General features: G+C 38.8%; 1 protein-coding gene across 8 annotated transcripts in view; it reads left to right on the top strand.

Annotated features, from left to right (window-relative positions):
* The window catches only part of OPHN1 (oligophrenin 1), a 671,055-nt gene that overhangs the window by 245,950 nt on the left and 401,178 nt on the right, over window positions 1-23,927 (top strand). For 7 of the 8 annotated variants that reach the window (XM_028482255.2, XM_028482256.2, XM_028482254.2 and 4 more), the window contains exons 4-5: window positions 12,415-12,476; window positions 20,415-20,486. In XM_028482255.2, the coding sequence (XP_028338056.1) occupies window positions 12,415-12,476; window positions 20,415-20,486 (134 nt within the window). The remainder of the gene's footprint in view (window positions 1-12,414; window positions 12,477-20,414; window positions 20,487-23,927) is intronic. The other variant, XM_028482258.2, reaches the window with a different exon arrangement.

Genomic DNA, 23,927 nt, shown 5'->3' with positions numbered 1-23,927 from the left:
AGTGTTCCATGAGCACTTGAGAAGAATGTGTATTCTGTTGTTTTTGGATGGAATGTCCTATAAATATCAATTAAGTCCATCTTGTGTAATGTATCATTTAAAGCTTGTGTTTCCTTATTTATTTTCATTTTGGATGATCTGTCCATTGGTGAAAGTGGGGTGTTAAAGTCCCCTACTATGATTGTGTTACTGTCGATTTCCCCTTTTATGGCTGTTAGTATTTGCCTTATGTATTGAGGTGCTCCTATGTTGGGTGCATAAATATTTACAATTGTTATATCTTCTTCATGGATCGATCCCTTGATCATTATATAGTGTCCTTCTTTGTCTCTTGTTATAGTTTTTACTTTAAAGTCTATTTTGTCTGATATGAGAATTGCTACTCCAGCTTTCTTCTGATTTCCATTTGCATGGAATATCTTTTTCCATCCCCTCACTTTCAGTCTGTATGTGTCCCTAGGTCTGAAGTGGGTCTCTTGTAGACAGCATATATATGGGTCTTGTTTTTGTTTCCATTCAGCCAGTCTGTGTCTTTTGGTGGGAGCATTTAATCCATTTACATTTAAGGTAATTATCGATATGTATGGTTCTATTACCATTTACTGAATTGTTTCGGGTTTTTCTTGTAGGTCTTTTCCTTCTCTTGTGTTTCTTGCCTAGAGAAGTTCCTTTAGCATTTGTTGTAAAGCTGGTTTGGTGGTGCTGAACTCTCTCAGCTTTTGCTTGTCTGTAAAGGTTTTAATTTCTCCATCAAATCTGAATGAGATCCTTGCTGGGTAGCGTAATCTTGAATGTAGGTTTTTCTCCTTCATCACTTTAAATATGTCCTGCCACTCCCTTCTGGCTTGTAGAGTTTCTGCTGAAAGTTCAGCTGTTAACCTTATGGGGATTCCCTCGTGTGTTATTTGTTGTTTTTCCGTTGCTGCTTTTAATATGTTTTCTTTGTATTTTATTTTTGACAGTTTGATTATTATGTGTCTTGGCATGTTTATCCTTGGGTTTATCCTGTATGGGACTCTCTGTGCTTCCTGGACTTGATTGACTATTTCCTTTCCTATATTAGGGAAGTTTTCAACTATAATCTCTTCAAATATTTTCTCAGTCCCTTTCTTTTTCTCTTCTTCTTCGGGGACCCCTATAATTCGAATGTTGGTGCATTTAATGTTGTCCCAGAGGTCTCTGAGACTGTCCTCAGTTCTTTTCATTCTTTTTTCTTTATTCTGCTCTGCAGTAGTTATTTCCACTATTTTATCTTCCAGGTCACTTATCCGTCCTTCTGCCTCAGTTATTCTGCTACTGAGCCCATCTAGAGTATTTTTATCTTGGTCGTTCGTCTGCTATGTGTTTTTCTGTCTTCTCATTTTGCTTATCTTACTGTGTTTGGGGTCTCCTTTTTGCAGGCTGCGCGTTCGTAGTTCCCGTTGTCTTTGGTGGCTGTCCCCAGTGGCTAAGGTTGTTTCAGTGGGTTGAGTAGGTTTCCTGGTTGGGGGGACTAGTGCCTGTGTTCTGGTGGATGAGGCTGGATCTTGTCTTTCTGGTGGGCAGGTCCACGTCTGGTGGTGTGTTTGGGGATGTTGGTAGCCTTATTATGATTTTAGGCAGCCTCTCTGCTAATGGATGGGGCTGTAGACCTGTCTTGCTCTTTGTTGGGGCTAGGGTGTCCAGCACTGTTCGTTGCTGGTCCTTGAGTGAAGGTGGGTCTTGGTGTTTAGTTGGAGATCTCTGGGAGATTTTCGCCATTTGATATTGCATGGAGCTTGGAGGTCTCTTGTGTAACAGTGTCCTGAGGTTGGTTCTCCCACCTCAGAGGCACAGCCCTGATGCCTGACTGGAGCGCCAAGAGCCTGTAATCCACACGGATGAAAATAAAAGGGAGAAAAATTAGAAAGGAAAGAAAAGTAAGGAAGGAAGGAAGGAGGGAGGGAGGGAGTGAAGGAAGAAAGAAAGCAAGGGAGGAAGGAAGAGAGGAAGGGAGGAAGGAAGAAAGGAAGGAAGGAAGGAAGAAATGAAGGAAGGAAGAAATGAAGACTAGTGCCTATGTTCTGGTGGATGAGGCTGGATCTTGTCTTTCTGGTGGGCACGTCCACATCTGGTGGTGTGTTTGGGGATGTTGGTAGCCTTATTATGATTTTAGGCAGCCTCTCTACTAATGGCTGGGGCTGTAGTCCTGTCTTGCTATTTGTTGGGCATAGGGTGTCCAGTACCGTACATTGCTGGTCCTTGAGTGAAGCTGGGTCTTGGTGTTGAGATGGAGATCTCTGGGCGATTTTTGGCGTTTGATATTGCATGGTGCTGAGAGGTGTCTTGTGGACCTGTGTCCTGAGGTTGGTTCTCCCACCTCAGAGACACAGCCCTGATGCCTGGTTGGAGCGCCAAGAGCCTTTAATCCACACAGCTCAAAAGAAAAGGGAGAAAAATAGAAAGGAAAGAAAGAAAGGAAGGAAGAGAGGAAGAAAGGAAGGAAGGATGAAGGAGAGGAAGAAAAGGGAGGAAGGAAGGGAGGAAGAAAGGGAGGAAGGAAGGGAGGAAGAAAGGGAGGAAGAAAGGAAGTAAGAAAGGGAGGAAGGAAGGGAGGAAACAAGGGAGGTAGGAAGGAAGGAGGGAAGAAACGAAGGAAGAAAGGAAGAAAGAAAGGGAGAAGACAAAATAGGATAAAGTATAGTTATTAAAATAAAATTAATTATTAAGAAGAAAAATTTCTATTAAAACAAAAACAAAAACAAAAAAAAAACGTGTCGGTCTAACCCTAGGACAAATGGTGAAAGCACAGCTATACAGACAAAAGCTCTCACAACAGTACACACATACACACTCACAGAAAGAAAAAAGGGGAAAATAATAGTATATCTTGCTCCCAACGTCCACCTCCTCAACTTGGGATATTTCACTGTCTATTCAGGTTTTCCACAGATGCAGGGCACTTCAAGTTGATTGTGGAGCTTTAATCCGCTGCTTCTGAGGCTGTTGGGAGAGAACTTCCCCTCTCCTCTTTGTTCGCACAGCTCCTGGGGTTCAGCTTTGGACTTGGCCCCGCCTCTGCGTGTAGGTCGTCCGAGGGCCTCTGCCCTTCACTCAGACAGGACGGGGTTAAAGGAGCAGCTGATTCGGGGGCTCTGGCACAGGCCGGGGGGAGGGAGGGGCATGGATGCGGGGTGAGCCTGCGGCGGCAGAGGCTGCCTTGACGCTGCCCCGGCCCGAGGCGCACCGCGCATTCTCCCGGGGAAGCTGTCCCTGGATCCTGGGACCCCGGCAGTGGCGGGCTGCACAGGCTCCCGGGAGGGGCGATGTGGAGAGTGACCTGTGCTCGCACACAGGCCTCTTGGTGGCGGCAGCAGCAACCCTAGTGCCCCACGCCCGTCTCTGCTGTCCGCGCTGACAGCCGTGGCTCGGGCCCATTTCTGGAGCTCCTTTACCCGGTGCCCTTAACCCCCTCTCCTCGCGCCCCAGGAAGCAAAGAGGCAAGAAAAAGTCTCCTGTCTCTTCGGCAGCTCCGTGCCCGTTTCTGGAGCTCCTTTACACGGTGCCCTTAATCCCCTCTCCTCTAGCACCAGGAGACAAAGAGGCAAGAAAAAGTCTCTTGTCTCTTCGGTAGCTCCGCGCCCGTTTCTGGAGCTCCTTTAAGCGGCGCGCTTAAACCCCTCTCCTCGCGCACCAGGAATCAAAGAGGGAAGTAAAGGTCTCTTGCCTCTTCAGCAGCTCCAGATTTCAACCGGACTCCCTCCCGTCTAGCCATGGTGCCCTAACCCCTTCAGGCTGTTTTCACTCTGCCAACTCCAGACCTCTCCCTGGGATCCAACTGAAGCCCAAGGCTCAGCTCCCAGCCCCCGCCCGCTCTGGCGGGTGAGCAGACACACCTCTCGGGCTGGTGAGTGCTGGTCGGCCCTGATCCTCTGTGCGGGAATCTCTCAGCTTTGCCCTCCGCAACCTGTTATTGCGCTCTCCTCCACGGCTCCGGAGCTTCCCCCTCCGCCACCCGCAGTCTCCGCCCACGAAGGGGCTTCTAGTGTGTGGGAACCTTTCCTCCTTCACGGCTCCCTCCCACTGGTGCAGGTCCCGGCCCTATTCTCTGTTTATTCTTTTTTCTCTTGCCCTACCCAGGTACGTGGGGGAGTTTCTTGCATTTTGGGAGGTCTGAGGTCTTCTGCCAGCGTTTGGTGGGTGTTCTATAGGAGCACTTCCTCGTGTAGATATATTTCTGATGTATCTATTAGGAGGAAGGTGATCTCCGCGTCTTACTCTTCCATCTTCTCGCCTCTCTCTTTTTTTTTAACATCTTTATTGGCGTATAATTGCTTTACAATGGTGTGTTCGTTTCTGCTTTACAACAAAGTGAATCAGTTATACATATACATATGTTCCCATATCTCTTCCCTCTTGCGTCTCCCTCCCTCCCACCCTCCCTATCCCACCCCTCTTGGTGGTCACAAACCACCTAGCTTATCTCCCTGTACCATGCGGCTGCTTCCCACTAACTATCCACCCTACATTTGGCAGTGTATATATGTCCATGCCACTCTCTCACTTCGTCACGTTGCTTCCATGTCCTGGCTATTGTTAATAGAGCTGCAATGAACATTTTGGTACATGGCTCTTTTTGAATTATGGTTTTCTCAGGGTATATGCACAGTAGTGGGATTGCTCGGTTGTATGGTAGTTCTATTTTTAGTTTTTTAAGGAGCCTCCATACTCGTCTTCATAGTGGCTGTATCAATTTACATTCCCACCAACAGTGCAAGAGTGTTCGCTCTTCTCCACATGTAGTGTCCTTGTTTGTCTCTTTTAACAGTCTATATTTTAAAGCCTATTTTGTTAGAGATGAGTATTGTTCCTCCAGCTTTCTTTTGATTTATTTTTGCATGGGATACCTTTTTCCATCCCCTCACTTTCAGTATGTGCCCCTACATCTGAAATGGGTGTCTTATAGACAGCATATATATGGGTATTGTTTTTGTATCCATTCAGTCAGTCTGTGTCTTGTGGTTAGAGCATTTAATCCATTTACAGTTAAGTTAATTACTGTTATGTATGTTCTTATTGCCATTTTGTTAATTGTTTTGGATTTGTTTTTGTAGTTTTTTTTCTTCCCTTCCTCTTTTTCTCTTCTCTTGTGATTTGATGACTATCTATATTGTTATGTTTGGATTGGTTTTTCTTTTTTGTGTATATATCTATTATAGAATTTTGTTTTGTGTTTACCATTAAGTTTTGGTATTGCAGTATATATATATATATATATATATATATATATATATATATATATATGCTGGATTTTTTTATGTTGCTGGTCTCTTAATTTCAAATTCATTTCCAGTGACCTTCATTTGTACTCTCCTTACGATCGCTGGTTTTGATATCTTATTTGTGGTTGATTTCCTACCTTTACTGTATGTTTGCCTTTACCTTTAATCTTTCCCATTAATAATTTTCTTCTTTCTAGTTTGGCCTTTTCTTTTCTGCCTCGAGAAGTTCCTTTAGCATTTGTTTTAAAGATGGTTTAATGGTGCTGAATTCTGTTAGCTTTTGTTTGTCTGTAAAGTTTTTGTTTTCTCTGTCAAATCTGAATGAACGCCTTCCATCCCTCCTGGCCTGTAAATTTTCTGCTAAAAATCAGCCCATAACCTTATGGGGAAATCTCTTGTATGTTATTTGTTGGCTTTCCCTTGTTTCTTTTAATATTTCCACATTTTCATTAAGTTTTTTCAGTCTGATTCCTATGTGTCTCAGCATGTTCCTCCTTGGGTTTATCCTGCCTGGGACTCTCTGTGCTACCTGAACTTGGGTGACTATTTACTTTCCCATGTTACTGACATTTTCAGCTATTAGCTCTTCAATTATTTTCTCAGGCCTTTTCTCTCTCTCTTCTCCTTCTGGTACCCCTATAATGGTGGGGGGGACCTTGTGCCTGTCCACTGGTTGGTAGAGCTGGGTCTTGTCCCTTTGGTGAGCAGGGCCATGTAATGGGGTGTGTTTAGATGCTACTGTGGGCTCAGGAATACCTAAAGCAGCCTGTCTGCTGATGGGTGGGGCTGTGTTCCTACCCTTCTGGTTCTTTGACCTGATGCATCTCAGCACTGGAGCCTATAGCGTGTTTGGTAGGATCAGATCTTGCTGACAAAATTCTGGCCTCCCCAGGAGAGCTCACTCCAATGAGTACTCCCTGGTACTTCCACCACCAGTGTCGTTTTCCCCCACAGTGATCCACAGCCATCCCCAAGCTCCCCAGGAAACCCACCAAGACCAGCTGGTAGGTCTGGCCCCGGCTCCTACGAAGTAACTGCTTTTTTTTCCTGGGTCCCTGTGCACATAAGACCTTGTGTGTGCCCTCCAAGGGTGGAGTTCCTGTTTCGCCCAGTCCTGTGGTGTTTCTGTAATTCAGCTCTACTGGCCTTCAAATAAATGCTCTGGTGGCTCTTTTCCTGATACCTGACCCCCAGACTGGGGAGACTGATGTAGGGCTCTGAACTGTCATTCCTGTGGGAGAACCTCTGCTGTATAATTATTTTCCAGTTTGTTGGTTGCCCACCCAGTTGGTATGGGATTTGATTTTATAGTGAGTGTGCCCCTTCTACCATCTCGTGGTTTCTTCTTTGTCTTTATATGTAGAATATATTTTTTGGTAATTTCCAGTCTTTTTCTCTTGTTGTTCAGCAGTTAGTTGTGATTTTGGTGTTTTCATGAAAGGAAATAAGCTCAAGTCCTTCTACTCTGCCATCTTGTCTCCAACCTTTATACATTTTATCATTTTAATGATAGTCATTCTAAGAAGCATGAGTTGATATCTCATCATGGTTTTGATTTGCTTTTTCCTAATGATTAGTGATTCCAAGCATCTTTTCATATACCTGTTGGCTGTTTCAATATCTTCTTTGGGAAAATGTGTATTCAGTTCCTTCATCCATTGTTAATTGAATTATTTGTTTGTTTTTGCTATTGAGTCGATGAATTCTTTATATATCCTGGATATTACTCCCTTATTAGATATAGGATTTGCAGATGTTACCTCCCATTCCACAGGTTGCCTTTTCATTTCGTTAGTCATTTCTTTTGTTGTGTAGAAGCTTTTTAGTTTGATGTAGTCTCACTTGTGAATTTTTTAATTTTGTTGTTTGTGTTTTAGGTGTCACATCCAAAAACTCATTGCCAAGACCAATGTTGAGAAGTTTTTCCCTTATATTTTCTTCTAGGAGATTTTTGGCTTCAGTCTCACATTTAGATCTTTAATCCATTACAGGTTAATTTTTGTGAGTGGTGTAAGATAAGGTCTAGTTTCATTCTTTTACATGTGAATATCCAATGTTCCCATCACCATTTATTGGAGAAACTGTTGTTTCTCCATTGAGTATTCTTGGCTCTCTTGTCCAGTATTGGCATGGATTTATTTATGGGCTCTCAAATTTGTCCCATAGGTGTCTGTTTTTAATGCTGTGTTGTTTTTATTACTATAGATTTAAAATATAGTTTGAAATCAGGAAGTGTGGTGTCTTCAGCTTTGTTCCTCTTTCTCAGGATTACTTTGGCTATTTGCGGTCTTTTGTGGTGCCACACAAATTTTAGAACTGATTTTTCTACTGCCGTAAAAAAATGCCAGTGGGAATTTGGTAAGGATTACATGAGTCTATAGATGTCCCTAGGTAGTATTTTCATTTTAACAATATTAATCTTTCCAATCCATGAACACAGGATGTCCTTCCATTTATTTGTGTCTTCTTTTTCTTTTGCAGTTTCTTTTAGTTTTTAGTGTAGAGATTTTTCACTTTCTTGGTTAAATTTATTCCTACATATTTTATTGTTTGATATTATTGTAAGTGGGATCATTTTCTTTATTTCTTTTTCAGATAACTCATTGTTAGTGTATAGAAATTCTTCTGAATTTTGTGTGTTGGTTTCTATCCAGTAACTTTACTGCATTTGTTGATTATATCTAACAGTTTTTTGGTGGAATCTTTAGGATTTTCTATATATAAAATCATGTCATCTGCAAATAATGACAATTTACCTTCCTCCTTTCCAATTCTGATGCCATTTATTTATTTTCCTTGCCTGATTGCTCTGGCTAGGACTTTCAGTACTGTGTTTATTAGGAGTGGTGAGAGTGGGCACCCTTGTCTTGTTCCTAATCCTAGAAGAGAAGTTTCAGACTTTCACCATGGAGTATGATGTTAACTGTAGGCATGCCATACATGGCCTTTAGTATGTTGAGGTGTGTTCCTTCTGTACCTAATTTGTTGAGAGTTTTTAATGACAAACAGATGTTGTATTTCTTCAAATGCTTTTTCTGTACCTATTGAGATGAACATAATTTTTGTCTTTCATTGTATTAATGTGATGTATCAGTTTTATTGATATTCATATGTAAAACTACTCTGGCATCCCAGAGATGAATCCCACTTGATCATGGTGTATTGTCCATTTAATGTACTGCTGAATTCTGCTTACTAGTATTTTTTTTTTGAGAATTTTTGCATCTATATACATCAGGGATATTGGCCTGTAGTTTTCTGAGAGTTCTTTCATATCTGATATTTCATTTAATCCTTACAGCCACCCTTAGGAGTAGCTAGGATTTCTCTCATTTCACAGACAAGGAAAGATTGCGGGGGGAGTAGTGGATGTGCTTTGTAAAGAAAAATGGTGCAAGAATCCTGAGAACTGAGTTTGGTTCCCTACTCCACACTACTCACCAACCTAGACAAATTACTCTCAATTTATCCATTTAATGCCTCAATTTCCTCACCCATAAAATGAGGATATTATTAATTGTTACTTCAGAGTGGTTATGGATATAGAATGAAATAACTAGTTTCCAGCAGATTTTATAAAGTGTTAAGTGTCATTTTCCTTGTGTTAGAAGCACTGTGTTTGAATAAAAAGCACATATGACTTACTAGCTCTGTGACCTTTGGCAAGTTACTCAAATTCTCTGAGTCCCACTTTCCTTACCTAGAAATAATAATTCCTATTTCACAGGGCTGCTTCATGACTAAATAAGATAATACATGCACAGCTCCAAGCACACAGAAAAGCCTTTTAAAAAATGTTAGTTTTGTTCCTTCTTGAATGTAAGGCAGACATACTCAACCCTGGCTACACATTAGAATAATCTAGGGAACTTAAATAACAATGCTTCATCCCTCCTCATAACAATTAAACCCAGATTCATCTGCAAAGTGTCAAAAAGCCTAGTTGTTGTGACACAATACAATTGTTGAAGTGCACACCCAGAGGTTGAGTTAGGAAATAAAGCTTAATTACCTGAGAGTGTGTTTTTATATTGAATGAAAAAAAGGTTGAACAAATAAAATGACAACAACAAAACCATGTTTTTGTAGTACAGAGAACAGTAAACTCCAGCTAATCTCTTGTAATTACTTTTTAAAATTTTTAATTTTTTAACTTTAAATATTAAAAAAAATATTGACTTTTGTCTTGTTCTTATTATATTTCACTACCAGTTCCTTGACCCAGTTTTATCAGGATTTGGACAATAGGTCCAAAAACAAAAACAACAATATAAATATATTGGTCCATATTAACAGAGGGGACTCACATGGTCGTAAACAACTCTTCATGCGACAGCCACCATTAGCAGCCATCCTTCTCACACACCTCTAGTGACAATAGTGGTAACCAACTGGTCTAGGTGTGCCCAGGACTATCACAGTTATAAAACTTAACAACCCACATTCCAGGAAAACCTCCAGTACCTGTTTGCCCAGGACTGTTAGTCACCCTAAATGACAGGGGTGCACTCTCTCCTGAAGCAGGCCATTTCTCACTTTCAGTATCCATTAAAACCTCTTCCTTCATATTAATCCTAAAATCATCTCCCTGCATTCTGGTTTTGTTTCTCCTTGGGTTCCTGAAGAGCTTTTGTGGGACTGTAGATACAAAAGGCATATGGTATGTTAGAAAGAACAATAGATGGGCTAGGAGATGAGGAGGATTCTAGTTTAGGGGACAAGATAGAGAAATATGAGGAGTATGACTTTTAGAGAGAGAAAGACCCGGATTTTTAGCCTCATTCTATCATCTTCCTACTATGCGATATTTGATGAGTGACTTGACCCCTTTGAGCTTCAGTTGCCTAACTTGTCAGGTAGGCATGATGATATACCTGAGAGTGTTGTTGTAAGGACTAAATCTTTAAGATGGTAAATGTAGAGTGCCAACACATAGTAGATAATAAACATTATCCCTTCTCCCCCATCGCAAATTTCTGCTCTTCTGGTGTCAGTTCTGCCACTTACTGGAAAAGTGACTGGACAAGTCACTTCTTCCTCCTTGGACTTCAATTTATACATATATAGATAGGCAAAATATTCTTTTGTATTCCTTCAAACTCTAATAAATACTATTTTGAAGTCCCTAACATTTTACCACAAATAGGAAGTATATTCTCAAATGGTATATGGATTAAAGAGAAGATATTGAAAGCCTAGAAAAACAAATGCATTCATATTAATATTTTAAATCAAAAATAGGTTTTTCTTCCTAAGAGAGCTAGACAACTAATCCAGCATTCCTAGTACCAAGGAAGCTAAGTTCACGATCAATACAGGGCATCAGACAATGGCATTTCTTACTTCTGAGGATTAAGTTGCTGCACACACTCAGGAAAGTCACTGTTGCAAATATGGCAAATTAAAAGCTCAAACTCAGCATAAAGAAGAAAAATACCCTAATCAGAAAGTGTAAATAGGAAAAGATGAAAATATTCACTGATCTCCTGTCTCCAAATACTTTATGCTACAAAAGGTGTCAGAGATATATTTTTCTTATTCTGGCACTTTTCCGGGGAAGATCAGTTTGCCTCTAAAGGAAATGTCACAAGTGCATATAATATTGGAACATTTAAAGGAAAAGTTTGACTTCGTGAAATGTAATTGTGTCAAGCCCTTTGACTCAGGGTTTAATACTCACAATAAATTTGTTAGGAACATGTAATTATCCCTAATTTGAATAGGAGAAAACTAAGCTTCAGAAGAGGCTAAGCAACGCATTCAAGGTCACACAGAAAATAAATCGCAGAACTAGGTTTCAAATTCAGATCCATCTTGCTGCCAGAGCTAAGATCTTGCCAATCTCACACTGCCCACACCTCCAGGTAGAGGTAACCAAAGAATAGGTTACTAAATAGCATCTGAATAGATGATCAAACAGAGATGGGAGGAGCTGCTACTACCGGAATCTAGGCTTTTAAAATGAATCAGGCTTCATTATTCATGAGGAAAAAAATTCAAAATTCAACAATACTAAGGATGCCTCTCAGTGAGCTTTGGCTAAATGATTACATTATTTTATAAATTGAGATATTATTTACACATAAAATGCACCATTTAAAAGTGTGCAACTTAGTGGCTTTTTAATTTTTTTTGCGGTACACGGGCCTCTCACTGTTGTGGCCCCTCCCGTTGCAGAGCACAGGCTCCGGACGTGCAGGCTCTGTGGCCATGGCTCACGGGCCCAGCCGCTCCACGGCATGTGGGATCCTCCCGGACCGGGGTACGAACCCGTGTCCCCTGCATCGGCAGGCAAACTCCCAACCACTGCGCCACCAGGGAAGCCCAAGTGGCTTTTAGTATATTCACAGAGTTGTGCAAGCATCACTGCAATACAATTCCAGATTATTTTCATACCCCCAAAAGAAACCACAAACCCATTAGCATCAATCCGCATTCCCACCTTCCCCCTACATTCAGTGAACCACTGATTTACTTCTTGTCTCTCTGGATTTGCCTAGTCTAGACATTTCATTTAAACAAAATCATACAATGTGTGGCTTTTTGTGACTGGCTTTTTTCACTGAGCGTAATGTTTTCAAAGTTATTCTATTTTATATTGAGTATCAATCCTTTGTTTATTTTCATTGCCACACATTGTTCCATTGTATAGCTGTATCACAACTGTTTAATCATTCAGCAATTGAAGAACACTTTCATTCTTCCTATTTACTGGCTATTACGAATAATGCAGTCAACAACATTTGTATATAATTGTTTGTGTGGATATGTTTTCAGTTCTTTTAGGAATATACCTAGGCATGGAATTGCTGAATCATGTGGTAACTCTGTGTTTAACATTTTTTTAACCTTATGCTCATTTATTTTTTTTTAGCGTTTGCCAAAGTCACCTTAAACTTATACAGTGTTATATGTTGATTATATCTCAGTACAACTGGAGGAAAAAAATTGGGGTAGGAGCATTAGCAAAACAAAAACAAAAACAAAAGAAGAAAAAGGAAATAAATATGCAGCAGGTACTGAACTCCTTCTGTTGTCCTTAGATTTGACACCTTCCTCTAGTGGCCATATCGTCTTGGGGCACTGGTCTCCATCTCTTGTCCCATAGATTTTTGCCCACTTGCCTATCAAGTACCATGATTAATTTGGTTTATCTTTTATTCTTTCATTTCAGCTGAATCCTTCAAGGAATTTGCCGAATTGCTCAACGAAGTAGAAAACGAGAGGATGATGATGGTAGGTCATTAACACTGGGCCTAGAACCAAGATCATCTCTAATCTTGGGAAGTTTTCTTGTCCTCATTGGTTGGAGTAACACTATGTTGTTTCAGTTTCTGTCTCATCATTACCTGGGTACTGTAAATACAGGGAATCGATCTGGTTATTCTATCTCAAGTTCCCATCCTGAGAGTTTAGCATTAGGTAGAGGGAAATTAGTCTATTCATTTCAGTGAGATAAGATTTCAGAGGACATTAAATTCGACTGTTGAACATGTTGACAAAAATTGTGGTCTTTAGTGTTCTTAAACTAATTATCTATTTATTTATGTGTTTATGTGCTTTTAGAAGTAATAATGTGGGCTTTATTTATATTTGACATATGATTGTTTTATTTAAATCTATGTGAAAACTTATTTTCCTTATATTTAAAGTCTAATTTATTAATATTAATAGACTTTAATATTTAGAGCAGTTTTCGTTTTACAGAAAAATTGAGTGGAAAGTGCAGAGAGATTTCATATACAGTTGCCCTTTGAACGACACAGGTTTGATCTGTATGTGTCCACTTATATGTGGGTGCTTTTCAATGAATACTACAGTACTACATGATCCGAGTTGAGTTGAATCTATTGTTGTCGAACCTCAGATACTGGAAGACTGACTGTAAGGTTATATGCAGACTTTTGACTGCACAGTGTGTGTGTGGGGTCAGTGCCCTTGACCCTTGCACTGTTCAAGGGTAAACTGTACTCCCTTTCTTCCCCCCACCCCTCCCCATACAGTTTCCTCTATTATTATCTTGCATGTGTGGTACATTTGTTTCAGTTAATGAACCAACATCAACGCAATATTATTAAGTCCATAGTTACATTAGGGTTCACTCTTTATTGAATATTTTATGGGTTTTGACAAATGCTTAATGACATATATTCACCCTCAAACTTTCATCATAAAGAATATTTTCATTGCCCTGAAAATCCCCTGTGATTCCCCCTTCCTTCTCTGACATCCAAATCCCTGGCAAACACTGATCTTTTTACTGTGTTTTGTCTCTTCTAGAATATCATACAGTTGGAGTCATACAGTATATAGCCTTTTCAGATTGGCTCCTTTGACTTAGCAATATGCATCTAAAGTTTCTCTATGTCTTTTAATGGCTTGATAGCTCATTTCTTTTTGTCATTGAATAATATATATGCATATATTATAATATATATTCCATCATATGGATGTACCACAGTTTGTTCATCCCTACACTTATTGAAGGATATCTTGGTTACTCCCAAGTTTTGGCAATTATGAAAAACCTACCATACACATTTGTGTGCAGATTTTTGTGTGGATGTAAATGTTCAACTCTTTTGATTAATTTCCAAGGAATCCAATTGCTAGATTGTGTGATATGTCTAGATTTGTAAGAAACTGCCAAACTCTCTTCCAAAGTGACTACCATTTTGTTTTCTCACCAGCCTTGAATGAGAGTTATTGTTGCTCCACATGCTCACCAGCATTTGATGTTGGCTGTGTTTTGGATTTTACCCATTTCAATATGTGTGTGTAATGGTATATCTTTGCTGTTGTAATTTGTTTTTTCCTGATGACATTTGATTTGGAACATCTTTCCATATGCTTATTTGCCACCTGTAGATCATCTTTGGTGAGGTGTCTGTTCAGGTCTTTTGCCTATTTTTAATTGGTTTGTTTGTTTTCTTATTCTTCAGTTTTAAGATTTCTTTGTATATTTTGGATGCCAGTCCTTTATCAGAAATGTGCTTTGCAAAAAATTTTCCAGTCTGTGGCTTATCTTTTTGCCAATGGTTTCCTTTGCTGTGCAAAAACTTTTAAGTTTCATTAGATCCCATTTGTTTATTTTTGCTTTTATTTCTTTTGCTTTGGGAGATTGATCTAAGAAAATATCACTGTGATTCATGTCCGAGAATGTTTTGCCTATGTTCTCATCTGGAAATTTTATGATGCCATGTCTTATATTTAGGTCTTTAAACCACTTTGTGTTTATTTTTGTATATGGTGTGAGGGAGTGTTCTAATTTAATTGATTTACATAGCTGTCCAGCTTTCCCAACACCACTTGTTGAAGAGACTGTATTTTATCCATTGTATATTCTTGCATCCTTTGTCATAGAGTAATTGACCATATGTCTGTGGATTTATTTCTGGGCTCTTTGTTCTTTTCCATTGATCTATATATCTGCTTTTGTGCCAATACCATGCTGCTTTGATTACTGTAGGTTTGTAATGTTGTCTGAAGTCTGGATGGTTTATACCTCCAGCTTTGTTCTTTTTCCTCAGGATTGCTTTGGCAATTCTGGGTCTTTTGTCGGTCCATATAAATTTTAGGATTATTTGTTCTAGTTCTGTGAAAAATGTTATGGACCAATACCACACTATCTTGATTACTGTAACTTTGTAGTAAGTCTTGAAGTAGGGTATGAACTTCAGAACCTGTTTATCAATATCCACAAAACAAATTGCTGGAATTTTGATTGGAATTGCATTGAATCTATAGATGGGACAAACTGACATCTTAAAAATATTAAGTCTTACTATTCATGAACATGGGTTATCTCTCCATTTATTTAGACCTTCTTTGATTTCTTTCATCAGAGTTTTATAGTTTCCTCATAATGATCTTATACATATTTTGTTAGATTTATTCCTAAGTATTTATATTTTTTTGTGAACTCTATTTTAACAGTTGAATAAATAATCTTTTTATGTGGTCCCTAGACCTGTACCACCAGTGTCACCTGGGAAATTGTTAAAAATGAAGGTCCTTGGCCACATACCAGAGCTAACTGAGACTTAAATGTAGAAGTACCTATGTTGGTCAATATTTATTTTTATTAGGAGCATGTGGGTCAAGTGGAAACAATGTTAAGGATAACAAAGTGGTCTATTTTCCCTTTCTCTCATTGGATGACTTTGTATTGGCAGCTCAGTTTTGTTAAACCCATTTATTCCAATAGCAAGAGTTATTTAATCTGTAATCACTCTTCCTTTTCAACAGGGTGGTACTGGCTTCTCAGAATACTGCTACTGTTTCATCTCAGCTCCTAGAGAGTTAGGATTGAAGGCAGGGCCTTAAATCTGGGAAATTAGATCTTTAGGTGCTAATAGTGGCTGTGCCACTAACTTATTTGTGACTTCACACTAATCACTTTATTTCTTCTAGTCTCTCTTTCTTTATATGTGGAATGAGAAAAAATTCCCACCTTCCAAGTTTGTTGTAAGTACTCCAAATGATAAAATGAATATGGTAGTGTTTTATAATAGCAAAAAGCACTGATTATATAAATGTTTCTAGTTGTCTTTTGTTGCCCCCAAGATTTGGCTTGTGGAAATTTGACTTGGGAATTTTCTTCATTTAAGAGATTTGCTTCTAATGATAGTTAAGAGAGACCAATATGGGTAGTTTTCCCAGAGCCTGTTAGGTGCCCCACTAGCTAATCCACACTCTACTAAATATTTTCTTCTGTCATAAGAGTTTGTGGACTGCTACCAATGTTGATCTCAAAGGCATTCACCCCTATTTCATTCAGATACCACTAGAAATGTCAGCTGTACAACTCTTCAGCCCTAGTTGTTTCTTGATCTCTTTTATTTACCCAATTACAAAGCTCTAAAATATTGAAGAAGGATTCACCTTTTGAGATGTTTTTCTCACCATACTTGCTGGCTGTTTTCCACAGGACTGACTCATTTTCTTCTGTCTTTAATTATGTTGTGCCCTTTTGTTCCCTCAATTCTTCAGTCATGTCTTAAGTATTGGCTCCCCATTTCCCATTTAATTACAGGAATGCTGTGTAGGTTAGGCTCAATGAAGGCCTTTTACAACATGCCAGGAATCGTTGCTTGACTGCACCTCTCTCATTTCCTGGAACTGTGGTAGAAGGACTCCTGTACCTCAATATGGTAGATGTTAAACAGCTTTTTATAATTTCTATAAAAAGCGGCCCAAAGAAGCTTTAGTAGAACATGAAGGAAGTTCATAGCCCTAGCATGTGACAACTGCAGATGTCTAGTCATTCTCAAGAATGAATTTTAAATTGTTGAAGAAACTATGGAGGGAATAAATGAAGAGGAGCATCCCCGCTTTGATTTCTTAAAAAGTACAGTGGGGGAGGTTGTAGTACCTCTGAAAGTGGCCTTTAAAAGTCTGGATAACAGACTTTCTGTATGATTAACGATAGGAGGCTTGCCTAGATGCCTTTCTAACTCTGAAGGTAACTCTGTTGGCAATGGTACGGTCTTTCTTTGAGGACTGCCAAGAATGACCTAAAACAGTGTACCCTCAATGCCTTCTTTTGGTAATTGGTTAACCATCAAAGATTCCTGAGCAACTCTTCACTACTGGATTGAATGCCATCTCTGTTTTAGTAAGTGGCCTATCTAGTTTGGTTTTATTCAATCAGAACCAGATTTTAGATAAACTCACTAATATGTTTAGAATGTCACTTATGCTGGGGCTTCTACTGTGATATAGTAGGCAGGAGCTTTTGTCCTAGAGAGCTCACAAAATGAATGCAGTGATCAGAAAGGGAATAAAGGCCAAGTTTACTTAAAAGGGCTTTTCTGAGTAATTGTTAGATTTCTAAGGAGTTTAAAGGTAAAGCTGAATGGGAAAGAAAAAAGAGCCAATCATCAGTGTGACATTTTCCTACATTTCTAGCTCTATGTTCTGGCAGAAATTAGTATAATAACCAATGAATGTTAAAGAGAGGAAAAGGTTCAGAGTATCTATTTGTGTTGTAGGAGACAGGGAGCAGTACTGCCAATGCGATTAAGGAAAACTCTCGACTCCAATTTAAGTGAACTATGTACTACTTTTCTAGACTGAGACAGGGCCAAACGTAAAAACAGTAGCCTTATGAACTCTGTGAGAAGTTACTGGCACACTTACTTATGCAAGAAAATCCCCCGTGGAACATGAAAAACTGGCACCTGTACCATCCTTGGGGTGCCTGCATATGCAAGGGCTCAGCTGAATATCCACACAGAGGCTTGACACATATTACTCTCTTTAGAAGTGGCATGTTCACTTCTTATGCAAAGACAAACTTCCTCAGTGTTTCCCAGGTGGCTACTTTTGTGTTGTCTTTGTGAAGCTGGAAATAGTTTTTCTAATTATCTATTGCTACATAACACCCTATTCCAAAATGTGGTGACTTAAACTAAAACTATTTAATTTTATCTCATGATTTTGTGGGTCAGGAATTCATGCAGGGGTCAGCTCAGAGATTCTTCTGCTCTATGTGGTGGTATTCACCTTGGAGGTGGGGTGATATGGAGGGTCCAAAATAGCTTCACTCACATATCTGGCACCTTAGGTAGATGACTGGAAGGCTGGGCTCAGCGGGTCTTTTGACAAGAATGTCTACATTAGGCCTCTCTAACTTAGTAGTCCCAGGGTAGTCCAACTTTTTATATTGTGGCTCAGGGCTCATGGGGAGTGTTCCAAGGGAACCAGGTGGAAGTTCCTGGCCTTTTATGACCTAGCCTGGGATGTCATGTAATATCCCTTCTGCTGTACTGTGTTTGTTCAAAGCAGTAACAAACCCACTCATATTCAAGGTAGAGGGGATGGAGACCTTCCTTCTCAATGTGAGGAGTATCATAGAATTTGTGGCCATGTTTTAAAACTTCCACAATAGTAAAGAAGAAAAATTATTCCCTGTATGTAATCTATGACACCAATAACTTAGTTTATTTCCAGGTGGGTACACAAAGTTGATAGCACATAATTCACAATCCATGGAAATGTAGAGTGTATTGGGCAAAGGAGACAGGCTGGTAATTTTAGTAAGAGAATTATTGTTTTCAATCAAGGATAGTCACTGGTGTCTATTTTTGATATCATGGAGCTTTGATTGGATGAGAGTTTGCCCATTTAGTTGAACGTTGAATCATACCTGGATAGAAAATAAGAGGTCCAAAGTGCCTGTAGGACTTGGATACAATATGTATTAATACCTCAATTCGTGTTGCTCTTGTTGGTAGTGTAAAAATTGCTTCTTACTCTGGAGAATACAGAACTGGTTAAAACTGGCTTTCTACTCTCTATTCTATTTTTGTTATAAAGACATATCTTGTCTTACTGACACTTTATCTCATCTGATAACGAAGCCAGTCCCTCATTTTCTTGTCTTGTAATGGATCAAAATTAAAGTGCAGCTAATTCGCACCTCTGAAGAAACAAACCCCACTTGTTGCGTTGGATAGATGAAATCTCCCAAGAGGTTTACATGAAGACATAGCTTTGTATATCTCTACCTGCCCACTGTGCAAGGAATTCAATTTGGATATGATGTTTTTATATTTCCAACACCATATTAATGCCAATATTTTTAGTACCTGGACAGGCTGTTCCTGTCAGGTTCTGAACTTACAGTTAGGTTGTTAGAAGGCCTGGTCCAGTATTCTCTGTGATGCTGTAATACACTCCTATTTCTGAGGGAAATGTTCTGGTTTTATGACACACCAGGGCAGGGCTGGAAACAATTTATACTGAGATTTTTCCTGACGCTATTCCTGCTAACTCATTTGCCTACCATGAAATGATTTGCACTTGGTGCAATTGGCCTTTTCATGTATTTTCCATTCCCTTTCTCTTCTCTTTTCCACATATACTTCAGGCTTCCTGTGTCTGTTTCTGGGCATGACCCTGCATATTTATCGACTAAAAACTCAGATCAGACTACCAGTAAAGTTACAGAGAAATGCCCCTAATGTTCCTTCTTTCATTTCCTCTCACATCATTTGATTCATTTTTTAGGAGAAAAAGTTTATTTTTTCAAATTAAAACTTGACTCCACACCTCTCCAACTTTGGTATTAATATTATCTCTGATTTTCACAGATTTTTATTTCTATGTACAGTTATATTAATTCCCAGATACATCATAAACATTGAAAGGTTTGAAAGCATCAACTTAATCCCAATTTGCCATTATATTTTTAATGAAAGAATAAAGTTTTGGTGAGTAGTTAAGGAAATGAATCCAAATGTCTAATTATACCAATAGCTCCAACTTAAAACAAATTAAACAAAAAGCTAGAACAGTGCTTTTAAAACTTGAGTGTACACACAAATTACCTAGGGCCCTTGTTAAAATAAGGATTCTTATTTGATAGGTCTGGGGTGGAGGCTGAGATTCTACATTTCTAACAAGATCCCAGGTGATGCTGCTGCTGCTTGTTAGTGGGCCATATTTTGAGTAGCAAGGACCCAGAAGATTTTTTGAAACCCTTGTTAATTTAAGCGAAATGTTCACTTTAACATTTCTTCATAAACCAGTTTGCATAAAATTAGGTCAGTTACTCAACTGCTCCAGGGTTACAGAGTAATTCCCTCATTAAATCCAAGATGTCATTGATTGTTAGATGAGTCATTATTTTATGTGCTGCTAAGAAGGGAAAACACTGACAAACTATGATGCATGGTGATTTCAGAAATGTTAAAATATGAATCTTAGAATTCAAGAAATCGGGTGGTTTCTCTGACTCCTTCCCAGTTTCCACATTGAGTGTTTACTCTATGCTAGGTACTTTGTCTACAACATAGGTGCTGTGATGATCCTATTTGACAAAGGTTTGGAGTGGCAAATTACTTTAAGTGGCACAGCTGGAATTTGAACCCTTGTCTCTATGACTGGAGAACCCACACTCTCATCTTCTCCCCCACAGGAAGGGCTCTTGTCCTTGAGAAAAATGCTCCCCTGTGCTGTCTCCCATGGTATTCACTTAAGGTAATCGTCAAAGCATTTGATTTTAAAAGACCAATATGGGAAAAACAGTAACAAAACCCAACAAACCAGCAAACTAGTTAACATTTTGAAGGATGGTGTATTACAAGGAAATACCCTAGTAACAATGAATGTTGAATCTGAACCTTGCTAATCTACAAGTTATTTTGCGTGTTCTTTCTTTTTCTCTAGGTACACAATGCTAGTGATTTGCTGATCAAACCCCTGGAAAATTTCCGGAAGGAACAAATAGGCTTCACAAAGGTACATTTTCTCTACATGTATAAGATATTTTTTATAGCAGTTGAGTAGTTGTTTGGGCTACCACCCTTCACTCTTCAGGGGTGAGGAGGATTCGTCTCTATAGGAAAACTCATTATCAAAAAAAGTGAGACAATCTGGATTTGGCTCCTGTCTGTGCTTCCAAGTAGCTCTGTAACTGTGGACAAGACACTTCTTTTGGTGCTTCAGTTTCTCCATATGGAAAATGGGGAGCTTGATAAATAGCTATTATTTAAAGGTGACTTACCATGTGATGAGCCCCGGGCTAGGTGTTTTACATTCATTCTCTAATCACAACTACCCTGTGAGGTTCTGGTATTATCCGCATTTTACAAATCATGCAACTGAGGTTTGAACAAGATAAAGAATATGATCTATATAGTTAGTAATTAACAGTTGACAAGATTTAAACCTGAGAATCTATTTAGCTTCAAATCCCACATTCTTTCCATTAAACTATACTGTCTAGATCTATGCTGTCCAATATGGTAGCCACAAGCTATATAAAGAAAATAAAATTAACAACTCAGTTTCTCAGTCATGCTAGCCGCATTTCAAATGCTCAGTGAGTCACATGTAGCTAGTGGCTACTGTATTGGACAGGGCAGCATTACCAGATAATGTCAGATTCCCATGGATCTCTCTGATTCCCCAGTGTCTCATGAAGGGGTATGAATAATTGTCAAGTTTATTCTTTACAACTAGGTGTAGGCCTATCTTGTGAGCTCCAGTATGTATGTAACATGTGACCAAGACAGCCTACCAGAACTAAATGTAGATTCTTGACCAAGCATCTGGCCCTTTTAGGACTAAGAACACACTGCACAGTGGTTATCATATGGAATACCTTGACAAGCATTTTGGATGAGGCTATGAAAGTAGAAAGTTATGAAAAGAAAGAGCAGACTAGTGGATGTGCTTTCCATTGCCTGGTATCATCAGTCAGGTTGACATGGCATTATGTGAGTAACTGGCATTCAAGCAAAGTGAGTTCTCTGGATAGGCCAGCAATTCTGGATTCCACTCAGTTCATCATTGAATACTTAATTGGGAAAATGTATAATTGAAGGAAATATAGACTTTAAAATCACAAGTGTGGTGTGAAAATAATTAGTTCCTTGTTAAGTGACATGACAGTTGTTAACATAACACTGATTAAGGGGATGAAGAAGGACAGATGATGGGAAAACCCTTACATCTGGTTTTCTTTCATTCCCGGTGAGAACAGGAAAAATAAAAGTAAGAATATGCTGCAGTGGTTGACTTCCTGTTATCTAAGGGAAAGGAAAAAAAATTCTCTTATGTAATTCCTATGTCCCATGCCTGGGCTGGGGATTTTACATATTCAGTCTTCCTTAATTCTTACAGTAAACCTGTGAGGTAGGATGTATATTATTCACTATCCCAATGAAGAAACTGAGCCTCAGAAAGGTGAAATTCCTATTAGTATTTTTTTAAGTGGCTACATACAATATAATATTCCATTAAATAGCTGTGCCATAACCCATTTATGCATTTCTTAATTGTTGGTCACTTAGATTTTTTCTGTTTTTCTTTTTACTACCATAAAAAAACATTGTAATGAACATCCTTTTACATACAGATTTCCAAACTTGTCTAATCATCTCCTTAAGATACATTCCTGACGTGATATTGATGGATCATATGCATGTTTCTATTTTTTTTTTCAAAATGCACCATTAAAAATTTTTTTTTATACAACAGGTTCTTATTAGCTATTTCATACATGTTAGTGTATGTATGTCAGTCCCACTCTCCCAATTCATTCCCCCACATTCCCCCCTTGGATTCCATACATTTGTTCTCTACATCTGTGTCTCTATTTCTGCTTTGCAATGCGGTTCATCTGTACCATTTTTCTAGATTCCATATATATGCGTTAATGTACGATATTTGTTTTTCTCTTTCTGAATTACTTCACTCTGTATGACAGTCTCTAGCTCCATCCACGTCTCTACAAATGACCCAATTTCATTCCTATTTGTGGCTGAGTAATATTCCATTGTATATATTTACCACAACTTCTTTATCCATTCGTCTGTCAATGGGCATTTAGGTTGCTTCCATTACCTGGCTATTGTAAATAGAGCTGCAATGAACATTGGGGTGCATGTGTCTTTTTGAATTTTGGTTTTCTTGGGGTATATGCACAGTAGTGGAATTGCTGTGTCATATGGTAATTCTATATTTAGTTTTTTAAGGAACTTCCATACTGTTCTCTATAGGGGCTGTATCAATTTACTTTCCCACCAACAATGCAAGAGGGTTCCCTTTTCTTCACACCCTCTCCAGCATTTGTTGTTTATAGATTTTCTGATGATGCCCATTCTAACGGGTGTGAGGTGATACCTCATTGTACTTTTGATTTGCATTTCTCTAATAATGAGTGATGTTGAGCAGCTTTTCATGTGCCTCTTGGCCATCTGTATGTTTTCTTTGGACAAATGTCTATTTAGATCTTCTATCCATTTTTTGATTGGGTTGTATGTTTCTTTAATATTGAGCTGCATGAGCTGTTTATATATTTTGGAGATTAATCCTTTGTCTGTTGATTCATTTGCAAATATTATCTCCCATTCTGAAGGTTGTCTTTTTGCCTTATTTATAGTTTACTTTGCTGTGCAAAAGCTTTTAAGTTTTATTAGATCCCATTTGTTTATATATTTTTAAAATTTCCATTACTATAGGAGGTGGATCAAAAAAGATCTTGCTGTGATTTATGTCCAAGAGTGTTCTTCCTATGTTTTCCTCTATGAGTTTTAAAGTGTCCGGTCTTATATTTAGGTCTTTAATCCATTTTGAGTTTATTTTTGTGTATGGTGTTAGGGAGTGTTCTAACTTAATTCTTTTCCATGTAGCTGTCCATTTTCCCAATACCATTTATTGAAGGGACTGTCTTTCTCCATTGTATATACTTGCCACCTTTGTCATAGATTAATTGACCATAGGTTTGTGGGTTTATCTCTGGGCTTTCTATCTTGTTCCATTGATCTATATTTCTATGTTTGTGCCAGTACCATATTGTCTTGATTACTGTAGCTTTGTAGTGTAGTCTGAGGTCAGGGAGCCTGATTCCTCCAGTTCCGTTTTTTTCCCTAAAGATTGCTTTGGGTATTCGGGGTCTTTTGTGTCTCTATACAAATTTTAAGATTTTTTGTTCTAGTTCTGTAAAATATGCCATTGATAATTTGATAGGGATTGCATTGAATCTGGAGATTGCTTTGGGTAGTAGAGTCATTTCTCAATATTGATTCTTCCAATCCAAAAACATGGTATTTCTCTCCATCAGTTTGTGTCATTTTTGATTTCTTTCATCAGTATCGTATAGTTTTCTGAGTACAGGTCTTTTACCTCTTTAGGTAGGTTTATTCCTAGGTATTTTATTCTTTTTGTTGCAATGGT

This window comes from Physeter macrocephalus, chromosome 21 (assembly GCF_002837175.3).
Source record: "Physeter macrocephalus isolate SW-GA chromosome 21, ASM283717v5, whole genome shotgun sequence".
NCBI classification, from domain to species: Eukaryota; Metazoa; Chordata; class Mammalia; order Artiodactyla; family Physeteridae; genus Physeter; species Physeter macrocephalus.
The sequence above is the reverse complement of the archived record's forward strand: the minus strand, read 5'-3'. Positions and strand labels throughout refer to the sequence as shown.